Below are 23,448 nucleotides of genomic sequence, written 5' to 3' on the forward strand. Positions count from 1 at the left end.
CTTTATGTCCGGAGTTGATTGTTATTGCACCTGATTTACACTGTACCACACTGCACATCATTGAGGTTCAGATAATGCTGGGATGTGCTGCTGTGACCCTGGCAGAGAGAGCTACGTTCTTTCCAGTCTGCCTCTTAAACATTCAAAAGCCATGATAGTTATTGGTGTTGTGTAAAAGGGCTTCCCCAAGTATGGAATATAATGCCCTCCCCCGTCACATCATTCAAGCAGCAACCGGTCTTAGTCATGTGTCAGGACAGGCTGCAAGCTTTATTTCTTCAGACATCGATGTGTGTCTCAAATGACAGAGCAACTGTCTCGTAAGAACACATACTGGTGAGCTGCCTGAGAAGGGCTGTGACAGGAGAAGAAATAAATCTTCTCGTCTGTTTGAGCGCAGAGGACAGAGGCTTGATTTATTTCTTCTCCTGTCATAGCTCTGCTCACACGGATATTTGTGCTTACTATAAAGATCTCAGCCGCTGTGTGATTTTTAGACTGCAGAGCATCCTGCCACGTGACCGGGACAGGCTTCTGTTTGAATTATGTGACGAATAGCCATTTTATTACATTTTTGGAGAACCCCTTTAGGAGCTACAACCACGTTAAGAACCAAACCAGCATATTGGTGGTTCAGGTAATGCTGGGATTTTCTGCTGTGACTGAGGCAGAGAGAGCTGCTTTCTTCATAGTCTTGACTCCATCCTACGCTCCCATGAAAGAGTCCAGTGAAGAACCTGTTGCTGTGGTGTCCAGAAACTTTTTGGGCCATGTAGGGCCGTTGCATAAATATTATTCCCCCTGTAGAATTTATGGAGCATGGGGGGGGGGGGAGGAGGGAGGTAAGAAGAAAAATAAAAACTCAGCTGAATTGACAAAAATGAGAAAAAAAACAACTTGATGCTGGTCTGAAAGGCAGAAGAACCGGTTTGTGATAGGTGTGTATTCCCTGCATAATGAGGCTGGGCGATGAGAAAACCTCACAACTATCACACATCACCTTCTAAAGATGGAGAATGCCGCCGAGCTGGGACCTCTGCACCGAAGGTGAGTGCTCTCCTCCGTCCCCCCTGTACGTCTGATTGGAATAATGGCGGTGTCGTACTATGGCTGCTGCTTCTTTGGCGATCGGAAATCATAATCATCTTGGGGAATAATTCCTATATACACACACACACACACACACACACACACACACACACACACACACTCTCTCTCACTCACTATCAGATGTAATCAGTCCATCTGTACTCGTATTTTTTTTATGGTGTGTGTGGCCTAAAAAATTGAGTCAGTGGTCCAGGTACTCTCTCCCTGCCATTGTCCACCTATTGAAGCATCATCTTATGTCCCATAGTGGAGTGCTGCTCTTCGCGTAGTACCATTACTGACATGACATACTGTACATAGAAACATCATTAATATGGTTTTTAATATCTGTAGGGGTTAATGGCAGGGAGAGAGTACCTGAACCATTGACTCACGGCTGCATCTGTATATTGCAGTAAGCTGGCAACCCCGGGGTTGTCTGGTATTTTAGGACGTGGCGTTTTTTTTTTTTTTTTTTTGATAAATCCAGGAGGAATAGGGTATGGGTTACATTATTTTGTGACACGTTTTAACAATGGAATTTACCTTTGTCATGATTCTAAAATTTGCCAGTGGTTCACGAGAAGAGCCCCATACTCAGGAGGTGAGGGAACTGTTCCCAATGACTGGTTTCGTATGACTAGAGCAGAGGAGTCCAGGGGGTGGGGTCTATTCTGAGCTGGATCCGCCCTTTTATGTGGCCTATAGTCATGGTGGCTTATTCCTGCATTCTGACGACTTTGTTGGATGCGGTAATCACTGGAGATTACCTCCTTGTAATATTAACAAGTCTGGCAGTATATAAACGCACACAGGATCTTTACAAGGCCCTAAAAATGTCACCTCCAAGCTGTACATGTCCTGCTCACTGGCCCTTTAATTACTGTACACATATATATCCATTACTCAGAAGTGAGTCTCAGGTGTGTTTGGCCCAAGGCAGCAGCCATATTTGTAGTAAAAGACACTCCCACTTTTAAAATTTCGGACAGGTGGGGACTTGCCCTTGTCTCATCTCCATGCTGAGGTGACAACCATAGGCGGCCATGACAGATCCTTATGAGGTTGTCACTAGTCTAGAGATCAACAGAGCAACTCAGAGCTTCGGATGTGAACTACAATTACAAGCATGCACGCTACTGCCTAACTGGGCATTCACATACTTGCTGATGGTCTCCATCTGTGAGAGTGTGTCCTACTCTATGTCTACACACAAATGATCGACACCCCTTACACCTAACTGCAAGTGGCAATTATATAGTTAAAGGGGTATATAACTTAGATTAGTGCTGGGTTACCCCACAGATTGCCAAAAGGGGGGATGCCTGTGTTCTCGCCTGGTTCCGGGTCGGAACATTGGGCATGCACACTGCCACTTTATCTAGAGATCATCATCATCATGCCCGTAGGTAGATGATCATTTTTTGGAAAGACGGATCCAAAACTATTAGTGTCGATACCAGAAAAGACATGACGGCACACTCTGTATTTAGACCTGCCCCTTTAATTAGGTATTATAAGACCACCTTTTTTTATTCAAATTAGCAGACACCTGGGGGATTATGGGAAGAGTCTCAATGAGTTGAAAGATCAGCTCAATATAAAAGGGCAGAGTCCTGAAGAATCTCTCCATACATGAGGCCGGACCTGGCGTTGTGCGTGTTTGTACTTGTGCCGTGTGTACAGGGTGTGCTGCGGGCTGATTGTGCCGTTACTAGGTAACATGAGCTTTTTTTGGGAGTCACCCATTATCCTGTACCTTCCCTACCCCCCAGCTACATGGGTGATGTCAGCCGCCTATTTCAGGGTCCCCAACCTCCTGGCACACAGCGTGTAAGTATCTTCTCAGCACAGTATGGCGGTATTATTTATCACCCCGAGTTCAACGAGCAACAATGGTGTATATAGAAGATAAAGGCGTATGCTATCTGCACATATTGTATGGGGGTACTCTATGCAAACGTAAGGGGGGGGCACTTATTTTTTAATGCTTATAAAGCACACCTGTGCAGCAGTTTACTCCACTATCCGCCACCGCGCCCATAACTACATAATGAGGTAAGAACTGGCAGCGCAGGATCCGATCATCCGACTAATCCAGTCACCTGGGACTATTAACCCCTAAGGTGCTGGATTTCCAGACTATTGGAAGTTGCACTGTTACGCTAGGGTCACACAGTGGCGGTAAAATCTGACAGAAACATCAGCAAACTTTCCGTTAAGGGGTATGCTGGTCATCAACAAAGCGTTGTCTCTACCGCCCCATGTATGAAATGGGGACGTCGCCCGTAGCAACCTATCTGAGTTCAGCGCCATCTATCAAGGCGGCCACGATTGGTTTCATCTTGGACCGCTCCTCCGATCTCCTTGTTTTTGCGATATACCTGCGCCATTTTCTGTAGTGATTTATATTACGAATCGTTTTTTATGAGCCGTAAAATCCTTTTTATGAGCCGGTGTTGGCCATTTTGGATGACGGTCATGTGATGTGTGTGTTTTATTGACTCAGTCATTGGATAGCAGAAATTAAAGAAACCTCATTGATGGGGTTAAGTCATCACGCTGGGCCTCGGTTATTAACACTGTCCTGGTGGCCTTTAGCAGCCAATCAGAGCTCAGCTTTCATTTCTTAAACTGCTCTGTTAAAATGAAAGCTGCGCTGTGATTGGTTACTAGGGGCAACATAGACAGATTGTTATTGTTTCTGTCTTTTGGAAAAAAAAAAAAAAATAGGCGACATCCAAAATGGCCGTCATCAGGGGGCTAGGAAGATAAATCACTGACAGAAAATCCATAGGAGATATTTACCATGGCAGTCTGTGCGATCAATGGGAGGTCAATCCCTACACGCCGCTCTGACCGAGCCTTAAAGGCAGTCTCCACTTTTCTCACCAGGTTCTATGACATAAAAATCCTTCATAAATTTTGTTTGTTCTCAGTAATGTGAGTGTTTGCCCTGACAGAACCGCCCACCCTTATGGGACCCGCGAGCGTCCGCCCTGACCGACCCGCGAGCGTCCGCTCCGACGGAACCAACCACCCTGACGGGACACGCCTGTCAGCCCCGGAGGAACCGTCAGCGACCGCCCAGACGCAACCGACCGCCCTTACGGGACGCGCCTGTCAGCTCCGAAGGGTCCGCCCCGACGGAACCGACCGCCCTTGCGGGACACGCCTGTCAGCTCCGGAGGAACCGTCAGCGACCGCCCAGACGGAACCGACCGCCCTTACGGGACACGCCTGTCAGCCCCGAAAGAACCGCAAGCGTCCGCCCAACAGAACCGCAAGCGTCTGCTCACAGTTTAGCCAAAGAGGCTGTTGAGTTTGGTTCAGGAGACCCGTGATCGTTCTTAACCCCAAGTGTATGAATCCGACCTTAGTAAGGGTCCGCTCACACATAGTAGTAAGTGTGGTTAAAATGTGACCCTCCATTGTCCCATTCTCTCCCGGCAGCTCCAGTGGCGTCGTGCAGCGTCCAGCAGCCCCGTCCGCTACCACCCGTCTGGGTATCGATGACATGGAGCTGAAAGAAGAATGGCAAGATGAAGAGTTTCCAAGGTCGGTCTCCCCCTCCCACCTGACACGACTACGGGACCTGACCTTACTAGACTGTTTATTATCATCACGTAACGTCTCGGTCTTGGTTTTTAGGTTCCTTCCAGAGGAGGCGGAGACAGAAGAAGATTCAGATTCCAAAGAGGATAAACCCTCAGGTGAGGACGGGGACAAACTTGCACCAGGTTCTCCCAGCAGCACAAAGTATTTCAGGAAATCTGATTTATTTATTTATTTATTGCCTTATCTGTGACTGCAGCTTGTCCTCCCAGTACGCTGGAGCTGTGTGGTAACCGCCACATGAAGAAACGATTGTCCGCCCCGGATATCAGCATTAATCTGGAGAACAGCCAGGAGTCGGCGGTCTCCAGTGACCCCTGCGACTATCAGACGACCGAGGAAGATTTAGATTTTGACATCGATGATCTGGAGACCCCAAACAGCAGCGAACTCCTGGATCTGAGCCACGAGTTTGAGTGGGAAGGTAATGTCCTCTGTGTGGACGGGCTACGGCAAATAGGGTCGGGGCCATGTGATCGCGGAGCGGCCATAGTGACCCCCCCATATCCTTCATTACAGATGACCTCCCGAAGGCCAAAGGGGCAGAGAGTTTTTCTGATGTTGAAAACCGCGTGACTGACATGGAAGATCAAAATGGCCGAAAATGGAGAATATTCCTCATGGGGGAACACAAGGTGGACATGACGGCCATCGAGCCATACAAGAAGGTGGTGTCCCATGGAGGTAAGCATAAAAAATGTATCTAACCCTATAACGTGATACTGGGCATTGAGCCGTGTATCTAATCCTATCCTGTGCTTTCCCGCAGGCTATTACGGTGACGGACTGACCGCCATTATTACTTTCGCCTCCTGTTATCTACCAGACAGTAATAATCCAGATTACCAGTACATCATGGACAATCTCTTCAGGTACACACAGTACAAGGCTCGGACACTGGGGGCAGCACCGCCACACAATACTGATGAACAATGCAGAAAGCCATTTAAAGGGAAACTCCACCCCAAATGCAAAAATCTATTCTGATGATCCAGGAGGAGCAGATCATGATCTGACAACCACTTCCCCTTAGAAATATTAATAAAAGGTTGTCATAGCTTCGCCCCCTTCCAAGCAGTAATATAGTCTTGTGTATAAAGGAGAACTCCACGCACGATTCTCTTTCTGATGTTAGATTTTTCAACGTCTTTTGACAAGAATTGTCATTTGGGTTGGAGTTCCCTTAATAGTTTGTTGTGCTGTGTATTCAGGTACATTGTAGGAACTCTGGATCTTCTGGTGGCGGAGGACTACATGATGATCTACCTGAACGGATGTACCCCGCGTAGTAAAATCCCCCCGATCAGCTGGATCAAGCGCTGTTACCAGGCCACAGGCAGACGGTAAGTGCGGGACGTCCAGAGACCCTCACGCTGATCTGTGCAATCGACAGTGTGGAAATAATAAAGGGAAACTCTGATTTAAAAAAAAATGGCATTTTTCTGTGGACGCCCAAAAAGTTCAGACTTTATAAAACTTTTGGATCTTTATGTAGAGAATCAATCAAAAGTTGATTGCAACGTCTTTGTATCAAGGTCTTGTAGGCGGTGTTCCCCTTTTTAAATATTTTTTTTTTTCATTCTTATTTTTTTTTTTTACCTTTTTAGGTTAAAGAAAAATCTGAAATCTGTCCTGATTGTGCACCCGACATGGTACGTGAAAGTCTTACTGGTCATCACGCGGCCGTTTATCAGGTTAGTGTCCCCCCCCCCCCCCCCCAAATTCAGGCATTAGATATTTAAAGGGGAACTCCAGTAAAAAAATAAAATAAAATAAAAAAATATATATATAACTCCAGTAAAACAGATATATTTTAAATTGATAAAATTGAACTCCAGTAAAAAAAAAAAATAAAAAAAATCGCAATAACCAAGCAACAGGCACAATAAAAAGTGAGTACCTTAAAGGGGTTGTACCTTGATAATAAGCTAATCACAAAGTTTCTCTCTTGTGATCTGGGTGGAAACCTGGTTGGAATTGTTCAGTTTCCCCACAGTGCCACCCATGGAGAAATGAGGAATTACAGTGTCTAATTGTGGGTCCTCCGGATAGCGAGATGCTCTTTGTAACTGCTCTTCATTCTCTCTCTTGTTTATTTTTTAAAACTTGTAATTTTATTTTTTTAAGCTCCAAATTTGGGAAAAAGATAAAATTTGTCAGCAGCCTCGCGGATCTGGCGCATCTCGTTTCGCTAGAAAACGTTCACATACCGGACTGTATTCAAGAGTGAGTCGCCCCCTGTGATTCAGATATTCTCTGCTTTCTCCACCTCCAGCCTCATCCAAGACTCACACTGTCTCTTTCCCCCATGCTTTACACTACAGCTCTGCTTCTCCTCTTTCAGGTTGGACGATGAATTAAAGAGAGAGCGCACGTAATACTATAGCTGTGAAACCCTATGACAACTCTTATACTACAGTGAGAACAATAACTTGCACTGTAAATGGAGACATGCACTAGAGATACCTCTTGGGTTGAGACACTACAAGGGCCCACTATGCGCATCCCTCCGGAAAGCTGCACGGATGAGACTCTGTACATAAAGAGAATAGCGCCATCTGGTGGCCAAAGTTCGCAAATTATTACATGTCAAAAAAATTGACTTTTCCCTATGATAACACTTCCAGCTCCACTGCCCTTTGGACAATCAAAGCCAAGATGGGATCCATTGACGTTACGTGTCCTTTCTTGTGACTTCTGACGTTCCTCTGTACAGCTACGACGTGAACGGAACAAGTTGTAGAATATTTTAATTTACTGTTTACATATACATGTATATATTTTTGTGTCGTGGTAACTTTTTTTTCTTATTTTTTTTTGCATGTCTCATACACTGCACATCGGTTAATATTTATTTTAATAATGTTTAAGGGAGGGTTTAAGTCCCCATGACAACACTTCCAGTCCCTGTGCAGTGGCAGATCAGAAACACCTGGATATCACCTAAACAAATCAGCTCTTGCATAATATTTTTATCAGTAATGATTATGAAATCACTACCTAGAAATTTAATTATTGAAACATTTTTTTAAAAATCAAGTCCCCATGACAACACTTCCTGTCACTGCTCTCTGGCAGACACTGGACAGCTCTTGGTTTAACATCTATATCAGTACTGTTTATAAGATGACCAAGAAAAAAATAAAAAATAAATAAATAATAATAATATATATAATATTGAAAAAAATGTCCACATGATGACACTTCTGGTCATTGTGCTCTGGCGGTTGAGAAGGACACTGGTTGAGGTGATATCCAATCAGCTCTTTCATTTTGTTTCTGGCAGAAAATGAGAGCTGGGTTGTGATTGGCCTCACTGACGCCCCTATGATTACCCCGAGGTGTTGGGGCAGGAAGTCTTGTAGTGGGGATTACAACATATGACAAACTTGGGGTCTAGTCCTATATATGACAATTGGTATTTACACACAGTCATGATGGTCAATTAATGGGGAAATATATCTTTAAAAAATATATCTTCTGACCTTTCATGCTGATTGGTAATGGTCTGTTCCTCATGGGTGGGGTCTGGCCTGTCCCTCATGGATGGGATTTAACATATCAGAAGATTTATTTTTGGGGGGCAGATTTTTCCTTTAAGTATCAGTCCTATCTATTACTTTAAATTGAAAACGATTAGATTTGGACATCAAATAATCTCTCATAAAAACAAAATCTTTTTCTTTAAGGGGAAGCTTCGCCTTCACTTATCGCCAATCAAGTCACTAAATCTAAAATCTTGCTTTTATGTCATGTTGTTGTGATTTGATTGCACTTTTTCAGTTTCTTTCTTGCCACATGATTGTACCTGGAAACCACCAGCAAGCTGCTGTTGATGATGGATCCATCAGTTTTCCGCTGTGTTTTTATTTGTGCCTTTAAAGACCTGTGACTTGCCATTAATATATAACTTTCTCACCTGGTGTAATTGCCGCTGTTCTCCTGAATCCGGCGAGGTTTCTCTTGTGTTCCTGCGCCTCTCCGTTCCTGAGATATGGCCTCCTCTTCCCTGTGTATAAATCTAGTCTTATTATCCAAGTGGGCGTACTCCTCAACGCTTCTTTGTGGGTGTGTTCTTGAGGACCATGCCCATTTGGAAAACAAGACTAGATTTGTGAACAGAGGGCCATATTTCGGGAACGGAGAGGCGCAGGAACAAAAGAGAAATATTGCCGGATTCAGGAGAACAGCGGCTTTTATATTTGGTAAAATAATTACATATTTATGGAAAGTGACAAGTCTCCTTTAAGCGTAGAATAGCACCCTGACAAAAATGGGTCTTTGCCTCTCTACTATAATTTAAGTTTTGATTATGCCCTCGGCACCAAGCTCGTTAACCCATAAATACATAATTGGCACATTAAATATTGGCATATATGAATGTTAATAATTGTCAGGTATTCAAGTCAAGCCCATATTAATGTCTGTGTTCTCCCGCTGCCCTGTGTACCTTTTATATCGGGTGTGTACCATATGTGTATATATATATATTACAGGTTTACATCAGGGGCTTTAAGTGACTAATTTCCACATTTTGACTGTTTGTACTTTTCCCCTTTTCTATTTAGATTTGCTTATATTAATAATAAAAAAAAGGTTTTATATTCTGAGGCTTTATTGTGGGGGCAATTTTGTGGTGTAAAAATAAATCCTGCCCCTAGATGGTGCACAGAGACATGACGCATCGCCACCTGGGGACATAACTTGGTCAAAATCAGCAGAAGAAATTTATACTATTAAAGGTGTATTCCCATCTCCAAAATCCTATCCCAATATGTAGTAGGTGGAATAATAATAATATTAGCAAATACCTCCAATTAGAAATGTAGTATAGTTTTTCTGATTCACACTGTTTCTTTCCTCATGTGCAGGTATCCGTGGTTACGACCACTGTTATAGTGACAGTTGGTTAGCTAGTTGCCAGTGGTCGTAACCACGGATACCTGCACATGAGGAAAGAAACATAGCGAATCAGAAAAACTATACTACATTTCTAAATGGAAGTATTAGCTAATATTATTATTATTACACCTACTACATATTAGGACAGGATCTTGGAGATGGGAATACCCCTTTAATTTACGGGGGTCAAACTTTAGAATGTAGGGGTATAAATGAAAAAGAAAAACTGTTCCATAATCAGCAAAGGAGCGGCGATTAGAGGAGGTACTTTGTTTAAATAAAATAAAAAATCCAATGAAAGGTCCTCTTTCAATGCAAAAAGAAAAAAAATCTGCCACTAGATGGTACCCGGTGACATAGCACAGCGCCATCTGGTGACATAAATTGGTGAGAATCAGAAGACGACTATAGAAGTTGCACAATTTTATGTTTATTTTTTTTTTATATTTAATGCTAAAAAACAAACAAAACATAATGCGTTTTATCAGAATTGCATTTATTGTGCACAGAAAGACCTCATTTACAAGCAGAACTAGGAACAACAGCTCCGGATACAATGACATAGAAATCCATATCGGACTGGCTTTATAGATCTGATTAACTAGAGCGACTCTGGATTTATCAACGCACAAAAAAAAAAAAAAAAAATCTCCAGGAATAGACCCGCTATTCCGGTCCAATCACATTATAACAGACCAGCTGCACATGAACGGGGTCGGATGTTTGTATAAAAGCTACGAATTTTACATCTACAGATCACAAGTCGCGACGTCCCATAAAAGGGGCGTCTCTTCGATTTTCGGTGCGATTTTTGTATATTATATGGGTTATGTCGCTGCGGCAATCCTCTAGCTCTCAACGTAGAAATACTGAAGTGACTATATGGAGTAGAAGGCTCGTGGCACAAACGGGCAAAGCAAACTCGAAGCCAAGCTGATAGGGATCGAAAACGTAAAGGCATACAAGAAAATCTATAAAAATTAAAGGGATCCTGTTATTAACCGAGGTACCCTTTTATAAACTTTGTGAGAGAGCTTAGTTTGTGAGGGTTTTTTTTTTTTTTTATACTCTGTCTTTTGCGCCAAATTCTTCAGTTAATGAATTTTGCGTAATGTGAAAAATTCTCCTTATTTGTTGTCTGTTATCATTTTTTTGCGCCTATTTATAGGGGGGAAAAAAAAAAAAATCGCATATTCCGCTAAAATTTAGCCAAAATTTTGGGGTGTTCATTTTGCGTCGGGGAGGAGTACATTTTAACAAAAAAATTTTGTAGCTTTTTAAAAAAGCCGCCATTGATAAATCAACTACATCTAGAAAGAAAAATCCACAACCGTAATGGCAAACGTTAAAAAAAATAAAAAATAATAATAATAATTGGCGGACGTGTTTAAAAAGAATTTTAAAGAAGTTGGCACAAATAAAAAAAATTGGATAAAAAGACTAAAAACTGGGGGGGGGAAGCGCAAACGCAATAATCGAGAGGACCTTTTCTGTTTGCTTCCATCTGCTAATTATGTCCTGTGGAGTCATGTGGGCGGGGCCATCAGGTGTATAGTCAGGTAGGCTGTAACCACACCCATTACTTTACTGGGCATGCTCAACAAGCGTGACCTCACTCAAGCCAAAATGGCCATGATTACAATCTGGACTGCATGACAATTAATAGGAATGGCCCCGCCCATATGACTACTCGCGGTAATTAGTATAAATTATACATGGCAGAAAATATTAAAAGTGATGAATAATATGGTGGTGGCGCTTTATTGTTGGAAGTGCAAGTGACGGGTTCCCTTTAGCTGGGAATGACTCCTTCAGGACAGCGGGTTAGAAGAACAAATTTTGGAAAAAATTAGCAAAAAAAAAATCTTCATTTGTGAAACCTTGGGTACATTTTAATGAACAAAACAGGTTTAGATTTTTTTTATGAAGGTTTTAGAATATTTATGGCAAAATTGTCCTAGTCCCGCCCTTTTAATAACATTAACCAACAGTAACATTGCACATAATCTTACACGTTGGATGAAAGTCGCCTGAATTCACTCGTTTTTGGAGAAAACGGCCGACCATGTAATGTGTGTGAGGTCTTCCCGAGAAAGATGATTGTCAGAAGGATTGGACAGATTGAATTTACATGCCTGATCCTATTGTTCTCAGGGGAGATGAGCTGCCTGGGAACCACTTTTTCCCTTTCCTCCATTGATTTTTGGTGGAAATAGAATATCATGTGATAGGACTGCCTCTTCACTTCCCAGTCTGATGACTGACTTAAAGATTGGGCAGTTTAAATACATATGTCCGATCCTTTTGATATCAGGGGAGATAAGCAGCCACTAACGCTGTCTGGCTGCAGCTTTCTCCCCTACCTTTTTGATTTTGGAGAGAATGTCCGACTATGTGATGTGTTTGGTCTCCTCTGGAGCCTTGCCAGATGGAAGATCTACAAAAGGATTAGGCAGTTTACATTGATATGTCCAATCATTTTTGGTTATTAAAAAAAAATAAAAAAATAATAAATATATATATATTATATATATATATATATACATACAAAACTTGTTCTTCCAACCTCAGCCTTCATTAGAGTCTTTTTTTTAAGCTCTTTTTATGTTTTCTTTTAACATTTTTTTTTAATTCTCCATTAATACTAAAACAAGCTTTAACATTGACATAATTTGAACGAAAAAAGAAAAGAAAAAAAAAACTCAAAATGGAATTAGTTCATACAACATATTTCAACCACATAGATTAAATTTTGGGTAGGCGGTAAAAAACTGTGAGGGAAGAGGGCCTACTACTAGTCAGTAAGTAAAGTGTCAGCTTCTGGCACCGCGGTCGGGATGTAGAGGTAGTAGACTGGCCTGTGTTTTATCATTATTATTGCGGATGTTTTGTATAATTTCAAGTGCAGTTTTAATTATTTATTTATTAAAAAAAAAAAAAAAAAAACTTTTATTTTATTAAGGCAGTGTGGGCAAATCCTCTAAAAAAAAATAAAAAATCAACTATGTAACATTGGGTCTTTAAAAATACAAAGCCATTTATAGAAATGTTATTATTTGTGCTTTGCATAATATATACTTATTTAAAAAAAATTAAATTTTTGTATTTTATTTTTTTTTTTTCAAAGTAATTAATAGAAAAAAACTAAAATAAAAAGCAATAATGTTTCCTAAAATTCCTATTCGTATAGAATACTTTTCGAGCAAGATGGCGAATCACAGAATAAAGAAAAAAAAAAAAAATGATTTTTTTTTTTTTTTTTATGGGAAGCAGTGAAATATTTTGGAATGTGGAGACAAAAAAAAAAAAGCACAGAAAAGTCTATGAAGTGTTTTCAATTTCACAATCTGTCATCACTTCACTCATTCCAGCCGTAAAAAATAAAATAGATAATCCACGGCATAACTCATACAGCAGGCGTCTCCCAGCCAAAAAAGAAAGCTAATACATACATAGAATATTCTAGAAAAAAATATTGCACATTCTTTAGAAATTTCTTTATCAGTTCTCCAAAAAATGTTTTCAGGCAAAAAAAAAAAAAAAAAATGTTGGGAAGATGAAATAATTTATCCAGTGGTTGCGGCACTGTGCTTTGTTCCTGCTCCTCGTGACGACTCCATCCCTGAAATAAATATACAGTAAATTAAAATTTTTCAGGAAAAATTGTATTTTGATAATCTTAGTTTTTTTTTTAAATAAGTTCTAAAGATGCAAAAAATAAATGATGACATTATTTCCCAAAATTTACAGGTCACTGAAAATTCCATATGACGGCGCTGCGGCACAAGGAATGTATGAAAAGCGCTTGTGGTGAACGGACGCCCACATGTTCTTCACAGCGGAGATGATAATCCATTTAGAAGTATAAAGGGTTTACTAATTGCAAGGTATTTAATCTAAGTCAATTACAGAAAGAAACTAAATCCAATTAGTAATTGTGCACAGAAAGTATTACTTATTAATATCCCGAAACTGGCAGATAATAAATAATGATGTTATATCTCTGTGTACAGCAAATGGGAAAACACCAAGATAGGTGATTATGGGCAATAACTACTATAATACTGCCCCTATGTACAAGAATATAACTACTATAATACTGCCCTTATGTACAAGAATATAACTACTATAATACTGCCCCTATGTACAAGAATATAACTACTATAATACTACCCCTATGTACAAGAATATAACTACTATAATACTGCTCCTATGTACAAGAATATAAGTACTATAATACTGCCCCTATGTACAAGAATATAACTACTATAATACTGCTCCTATGTACAAGAATATAACTCCTATAATACTGCCCCCTATGTACAAGAATATAACTCCTATAATACTGCCCCTATGTACAAGAATATAACTACTATAATACTGCCCCTATGTACAAGAATATAATTACTATAATACTGCTCCTATGTACAAGAATATAACTACTATAATACTGCCCCCTATATACAAGAATATAACTACTATAATACTGCTCCTATGTACAAGAATATAACTCCTATAATACTGCCCCCTATGTACAAGAATATAACTCCTATAATACTGCCCCTATGTACAAGAATATAACTACTATAATACTGCCCCTATGTACAAGAATATAATTACTATAATACTGCTCCTATGTACAAGAATATAACTACTATAATACTGCCCCTATGTACAAGAATATAACTACTATAATACTGCTCCTATGTACAAGAATATAACTCCTATAATACTGCCCCCTATGTACAAGAATATAACTCCTATAATACTGCCCCTATGTACAAGAATATAACTACTATAATACTGCCCCTATGTACAAGAATATAATTACTATAATACTGCTCCTATGTACAAGAATATAACTACTATAATACTGCCCCCTATATACAAGAATATAACTACTATAATACTGCCCCCTATGTACAAGAATATAACTCCTATAATACTGCCCCTATGTACAAGAATATAACTACTATAATACTGCCCCTATGTACAAGAATATAACTACTATAATACTGTCCCTATGTACAAGAATATAATTACTATAATACTGCTCCTATGTACAAGAATATAACTACTATAATACTGCCCCCTATATACAAGAATATAACTACTATAATACTGCTCCTATGTACAAGAATATAACTCCTATAATACTGCCCCCTATGTACAAGAATATAACTCCTATAATACTGCCCCTATGTACAAGAATATAACTACTATAATACTGCCCCTATGTACAAGAATATAATTACTATAATACTGCTCCTATGTACAAGAATATAACTACTATAATACTGCCCCTATGTACAAGAATATAACTACTATAATACTGCTCCTATGTACAAGAATATAACTCCTATAATACTGCCCCCTATGTACAAGAATATAACTCCTATAATACTGCCCCTATGTACAAGAATATAACTACTATAATACTGCCCCTATGTACAAGAATATAATTACTATAATACTGCTCCTATGTACAAGAATATAACTACTATAATACTGCCCCCTATATACAAGAATATAACTACTATAATACTGCCCCCTATGTACAAGAATATAACTCCTATAATACTGCCCCTATGTACAAGAATATAACTACTATAATACTGCCCCTATGTACAAGAATATAACTACTATAATACTGTCCCTATGTACAAGAATATAATTACTATAATACTGCTCCTATGTACAAGAATATAACTACTATAATACTGCCCCCTATATACAAGAATATAACTACTATAATACTGCTCCTATGTACAAGAATATAACTACTATAATACTGCCCCCTATGTACAAGAATATAACTCCTATAATACTGCCCCTATGTACAAGAATATAACTCCTATAATACTGCCCCTATGTACAAGAATATAACTACTATAATACTGCCCCTATGTACAAGAATAAAACTACTATAATACTGCCCCCTATATACAAGAATATAACTACTATAATACTGCCCCCTGTGTACAAGAATATAACTACTATAATACTGCTCCCTATGTACAAGAATATAACTACTATAATACTACCCCTATGTACAAGAATATAACTACTATAATACTGCCCCTATGTACAAGAATATAACTACTATAATACTGATCCTATGTACAAGAATATAACTACTATAATACTGCCCCTATGTACAAGAATATAACTACTATAATACTGCTCCTAAGTACAAGAATATAACTACTATAATACTGCCCCCTATGTACAAGAATATAAGTACTATAATACTGCCCCCTGTGTACAAGAATATAACTACTATAATACTGCCCCCTGTGTACAAGAATATAACTACTATAATACTGCTCCCTACGTACAAGAATATAACTACTATAATACTGCTCCCTATGTACAGGAATATAACTACTATAATACTGCTCCCTATGTACAGGAATATAACTACTATAATACTGTCCCTATGTACAAGAATATAACTACTATAATACTGCCCCTATGTACAAGAATAAAACTACTATAATACTGCCCCCTATATACAAGAATATAACTACTATAATACTGCCCCCTGTGTACAAGAATATAACTACTATAATACTGCTCCCTATGTACAAGAATATAACTACTATAATACTACCCCTATGTACAAGAATATAACTACTATAATACTGCCCCCTATGTACAAGAATATAACTACTATAATACTGATCCTATGTACAAGAATATAACTACTATAATACTGCCCCTATGTACAAGAATATAACTACTATAATACTGCTCCTAAGTACAAGAATATAACTACTATAATACTGCCCCCTATGTACAAGAATATAAGTACTATAATACTGCCCCCTGTGTACAAGAATATAACTACTATAATACTGCCCCCTGTGTACAAGAATATAACTACTATAATACTGCTCCCTACGTACAAGAATATAACTACTATAATACTGCTCCCTATGTACAGGAATATAACTACTATAATACTGCTCCCTATGTACAGGAATATAACTACTATAATACTGTCCCTATGTACAAGAATATAACTACTATAATACTGCCCACTATGTACAAGAATATAAGTACTATAATACTGCCCCCTATGTACAAGAATATAACTACTATAATACTGCTCCCTATGTACAAGACTATAACTACTATAATACTGCCCCCTATGTACAAGAATATAACCACTATAATACTGCTCCTATGTACAAGAATATAACTACTATAATACTGCCCCTATGTACAAGAATATAACTACTATAATACTGCCTCTATGTACAGGAATATAACTACTATAATACTGCTCCTATGTACAAGAATATAACTACTATAATAGTGCCCCTATGTACAAGAATATAACTACTATAATACTGCCTCCTATGTACAAGAATATAACTACTATAATACTGCTCCTATGTACAAGAATATAACTACTATAATGCTGCTCCCTATATACAAGAATATAACTACTATAATACTGCCCCTATGTACAGGAATATAACTACTATAATACTGTCCCTATGTACAAGAATATAACTACTATAATACTGCCCCCTATGTACAAGAATATAACTACTATAATACTGCCCCCTATGTACAAGAATATAACTACTATAATACTGCTCCTATGTACAAGAATATAACTACTATAATACTGCCCCTATGTACAAGAATATAACTACTATAATACTGCTCCTATGTACAAGAATATAACTACTATAATAGTGCCCCTATGTACAAGACTATAACTACTATAATACTGCCCCCTATGTACAAGAAGATAACTACTATAATACTGCCCCTATGTACAAGAATATAACTACTATAATACTGCCCCCTATGTACAAGAATATAACTACTATAATACTGTCCCTATATACAAGAATATATCTACTATAATACTGCCCCTATGTACAAGAATATAACTACTATAATACTGCTCCTATGTACAAGAATATAACTACTATAATACTGCCCCTATGTACAAGAATATAACTACTATAATACTGCTCCTATGTACAAGAATATAACTACTATAATACTGCCCCTATGTACAAGAATATAACTACTATAATACTGCCTCTATGTACAGGAATATAACTACTATAATACTGCTTCTATGTACAAGAATATAACTACTATAATAGTGCCCCTATGTACAAGAATATAACTACTATAATACTGCCTCCTATGTACAAGAATATAACTACTATAATACTGCCCCTATGTACAAGAATATAACTACTATAATACTGCCTCTATGTACAGGAATATAACTACTATAATACTGCTCCTATGTACAAGAATATAACTACTATAATAGTGCCCCTATGTACAAGAATATAACTACTATAATACTGCCTCCTATGTACAAGAATATAACTATTATAATACTGCCTCCTATGTACAAGAATATAACTACTATAATACTGCCCCCTATGTACAAGAATATAACTACTATAATACTGCTCCCTATGTACAAAACTATAACTACTATAATACTGCCCCCTATGTACAAGAATATAACTACTATAATACTGCCCCCTATGTACAAGAATATAACTACTATAACACTGTACCTATATACAAGAATATATCTACTATAATACTGCCCCTATGTACAAGAATATAACTACTATAATACTGCTCCTATGTACAAGAATATAACTACTATAATACTGCCCCCTATGTACACGAATATAACTACTATAATACTGCCCACTATGTACAAGAATATAACTACTATAATACTGCCCCTATGTACAAGAATATAACTACTATAACACTGCCCCCTATGTACAAGAATATAACTACTATAATACTGCCCCTATGTACAAGAATATAACTACTATAATACTGCTCCTATGTACAAGAATATAACTACTATAATACTGCCCCTATGTACAAGAATATAACTACTATAATACTGCCCCCTATGTACAGGAATATAACTACTATAATACTGCCCCTATGTACAAGAATATAACTACTATAATACTGCCCCCTATGTACAAGAATATAACTACTATAATACTGCCCCCTATGTACAAGAATATAACTACTATAATACTGCTCCCTATGTACAAAACTATAACTACTATAATACTGCCCCCTATGTACAAGAATATAACTACTATAATACTGCCCCCTATGTACAAGAATATAACTACTATAACACTGTACCTATATACAAGAATATATCTACTATAATACTGCGCCTATGTACAAGAATATAACTACTATAATACTGCTCCTATGTACAAGAATATAACTACTATAATACTGCCCCCTATGTACACGAATATAACTACTATAATACTGCCCACTATGTACAAGAATATAACTACTATAATACTGCCCCTATGTACAAGAATATAACTACTATAACACTGCCCCCTATGTACAAGAATATAACTACTATAATACTGCCCCTATGTACAAGAATATAACTACTATAATACTGCTCCTATGTACAAGAATATAACTACTATAATACTGCCCCTATGTACAAGAATATAACTACTATAATACTGCCCCCTATGTACAGGAATATAACTACTATAATACTGCCCCTATGTACAAGAATATAACTACTATAATACTGCCCCCTATGTACAAGAATATAACTACTATAATACTGCCCCCTATGTACAAGAATATAACTACTATAATACTGCTCCCTATGTACAAAACTATAACTACTATAATACTGCCCCCTATGTACAAGAATATAACTACTATAATACTGCCCCCTATGTACAAGAATATAACTACTATAACACTGTACCTATATACAAGAATATATCTACTATAATACTGCCCCTATGTACAAGAATATAACTACTATAATACTGCTCCTATGTACAAGAATATAACTACTATAATACTGCCCCCTATGTACACGAATATAACTACTATAATACTGCCCACTATGTACAAGAATATAACTACTATAATACTGCCCCTATGTACAAGAATATAACTACTATAACACTGCCCCCTATGTACAAGAATATAACTACTATAATACTGCCCCTATGTACAAGAATATAACTACTATAATACTGCTCCTATGTACAAGAATATAACTACTATAATACTGCCCCTATGTACAAGAATATAACTACTATAATACTGCCCCCTATGTACAGGAATATAACTACTATAATACTGCCCCTATGTACAAGAATATAACTACTATAATACTGCCCCCTATGTACAAGAATATAACTACTATAATACTGCTCCCTATGTACAAGAATATAACTACTATAATACTGTCCCTATATACAAGAATATATCTACTATAATACTGCCCCTATGTACAAGAATATAACTACTATAATACTGCTCCTATGTACAAGAATATAACTACTATAATACTGCCCCCTATGTACACGAATATAACTACTATAATACTGCCCACTATGTACAAGAATATAACTACTATAATACTGCCCCTATGTACAAGAATATAACTACTATAATACTGCTCCCTATGTACAAGAATATAACTACTATAATACTGCCCCCATGTACAAGAATATAACTACTATAATACTGCTCCTATGTACATGAATATAACTAGTATAATACTGCCCCTATGTACAAGAATATAACTACTATAATACTGCCCCCTATGTACAGGAATATAACTACTATAATACTGCCCCTATGTACAAGAATATAACTACTATAATACTGCCCCCTATGTACAAGAATATAACTACTATAATACTGCTCCCTATGTACAAGAATATAACTACTATAATACTGCCCCCTATGTACAAGAATATAACTACTATAATACTGCTCCTATGCACAAGAATATAACTAGTATAATACTGCCCCTATGTACTAGAATATAACTACTATAATACTGCCCCTATGTACAAGAATATAACTACTATAATACTGCCCCCTATGTACAAGAATATAACTACTATAATACTGCCCCTATGTACAAGAATATAACTACTATAATACTGCCCCCTATGTACAAGAATATAACTACTATAATACTGCCCCCTATGTACAAGAATATAACTACTATAATACTGCTCCTATGTACAAGAATATAACTACTATAATACTGCCCCCTATGTACAAGAATATAACTACTATTATACTACTCCCTATGTACAAGAATATAACTACTATAATACTGCCCCCTATGTACAAGAATATAACTACTATAATACTGCCCCCATGTACAAGAATATAACTACTATAATACTGCTCCTATGCACAAGAATATAACTAGTATAATACTGCCCCTATGTACTAGAATATAACTACTATAATACTGCCCCTATGTACAAGAATATAACTACTATAATACTGCCCTATGTACAAGAATATAACTACTATAATACTGCCCCTATGTACAAGAATATAACTACTATAATACTGCCCCTATGTACAAGAATATAACTACTATAATACTGCCCCCTATGTACAAGAATATAACTACTATAATACTGCTCCTATGTACAAGAATATAACTACTATAATACTGCCTCTATGTACAGGAATATAACTACTATAATACTGCTCCTATGTACAAGAATATAACTACTATAATAGTGCCCCTATGTACAAGAATATAACTACTATAATACTGCCTCCTATGTACAAGAATATAACTACTATAATACTGCTCCCTATGTACAGGAATATAACTACTATAATACTGTCCCTATGTACAAGAATATAACTACTATAATACTGCCCCCTATGTACAAGAATATAACTACTATAATACTGCCCCCTATGTACAAGAATATAACTACTATAATACTGCTCCTATGTACAAGAATATAACTACTATAATACTGCCCCTATGTACAAGAATATAACTACTATAATACTGCTCCTATGTACAAGAATATAACTACTATAATACTGCTCCTATGTACAAGAATATAACTACTATAATACTGTCCCTATATACAAGAATATATCTACTATAATACTGCCCCTATGTACAAGAATATAACTACTATAATACTGCTCCTATGTACAAGAATATAACTACTATAATACTGCCCCCTATGTACACGAATATAACTACTATAATACTGCCCACTATGTACAAGAATATAACTACTATAATACTGCCCCTATGTACAAGAATATAACTACTATAATACTGCCCCCTATGTACAAGAATATAACTACTATAATACTGCTCCTATGTACAAGAATATAACTACTATAATACTGCCCCTATGTACAAGAATATAACTACTATAATACTGCCTCTATGTACAGGAATATAACTACTATAATACTGCTTCTATGTACAAGAATATAACTACTATAATACTGCCTCCTATGTACAAGAATATAACTACTATAATACTGCCCCTATGTACAAGAATATAACTACTATAATACTGCCTCTATGTACAGGAATATAACTACTATAATACTGCTCCTATGTACAAGAATATAACTACTATAATAGTGCCCCTATGTACAAGAATATAACTACTATAATACTGCCTCCTATGTACAAGAATATAACTATTATAATACTGCCTCCTATGTACAAGAATATAACTACTATAATACTGCCCCCTATGTACAAGAATATAACTACTATAATACTGCTCCCTATGTACAAAACTATAACTACTATAATACTGCCCCCTATGTACAAGAATATAACTACTATAATACTGCCCCCTATGTACAAGAATATAACTACTATAACACTGTACCTATATACAAGAATATATCTACTATAATACTGCCCCTATGTACAAGAATATAACTACTATAATACTGCTCCTATGTACAAGAATATAACTACTATAATACTGCCCCCTATGTACACGAATATAACTACTATAATACTGCCCACTATGTACAAGAATATAACTACTATAATACTGCCCCTATGTACAAGAATATAACTACTATAACACTGCCCCCTATGTACAAGAATATAACTACTATAATACTGCCCCTATGTACAAGAATATAACTACTGTAATACTGCTCCTATGTACAAGAATATAACTACTATAATACTGCCCCTATGTACAAGAATATAACTACTATAATACTGCCCCCTATGTACAGGAATATAACTACTATAATACTGCCCCTATGTACAAGAATATAACTACTATAATACTGCCCCCTATGTACAAGAATATAACTACTATAATACTGCTCCCTATGTACAAGAATATAACTACTATAATACTGTCCCTATATACAAGAATATATCTACTATAATACTGCCCCTATGTACAAGAATATAACTACTATAATACTGCTCCTATGTACAAGAATATAACTACTATAATACTGCCCCCTATGTACACGAATATAACTACTATAATACTGCCCCCTATGTACACGAATATAACTACTATAATACTGCCCACTATGTACAAGAATATAACTACTATAATACTGCCCCTATGTACAAGAATATAACTACTATAACACTGCCCCCTATGTACAAGAATATAACTACTATAATACTGCCCCTATGTACAAGAATATAACTACTATAATACTGCTCCTATGTACAAGAATATAACTACTATAATACTGCCCCTATGTACAAGAATATAACTACTATAATACTGCCCCCTATGTACAGGAATATAACTACTATAATACTGCCCCTATGTACAAGAATATAAGTACTATAATACTGCCCCCTATGTACAAGAATATAACTACTATAATACTGCTCCCTATGTACAAGAATATAACTACTATAATACTGCCCCCTATGTACAAGAATATAACTACTATAATACTGCTCCTATGTACAAGAATATAACTACTATAATACTGCCCCTATGTACAAGAATATAACTACTATAATACTGC

At 37.1% G+C, this 23,448-nt stretch overlaps 2 protein-coding genes across 2 annotated transcripts in view; one reads left to right on the top strand and one right to left on the bottom strand.

Annotated features, from left to right (window-relative positions):
• Nucleotides 1–956: 956 nt before the first annotated feature.
• Nucleotides 957–9,297, top strand: BNIPL (BCL2 interacting protein like). The gene is given in 11 exon segments (XM_073639372.1): nt 957–981; nt 984–1,047; nt 4,543–4,647; nt 4,741–4,802; nt 4,904–5,128; nt 5,224–5,388; nt 5,474–5,576; nt 5,916–6,047; nt 6,312–6,398; nt 6,832–6,930; nt 7,049–9,297. Coding segments are annotated over 11 exon segments (1,101 nt in total). The 3' UTR covers nt 7,083–9,297.
• Nucleotides 9,298–12,451: 3,154 nt separating this feature from the next.
• Nucleotides 12,452–23,448, bottom strand: part of CDC42SE1 (CDC42 small effector 1) — a 76,926-nt gene continuing 65,929 nt past the window's right edge. The window contains exon 5 of the mRNA XM_073639373.1: nt 12,452–13,228. The gene's annotated coding sequence lies outside the window, so the exon portion shown is untranslated. The remainder of the gene's footprint in view (nt 13,229–23,448) is intronic.

The sequence above is a fragment of the Phyllobates terribilis genome, unplaced genomic scaffold, assembly GCF_046119375.1.
Source record: "Phyllobates terribilis strain yellow unplaced genomic scaffold, ASM4611937v1 Scaffold_7__3_contigs__length_470593459, whole genome shotgun sequence".
Lineage (NCBI taxonomy): Eukaryota > Metazoa > Chordata > Amphibia > Anura > Dendrobatidae > Phyllobates > Phyllobates terribilis.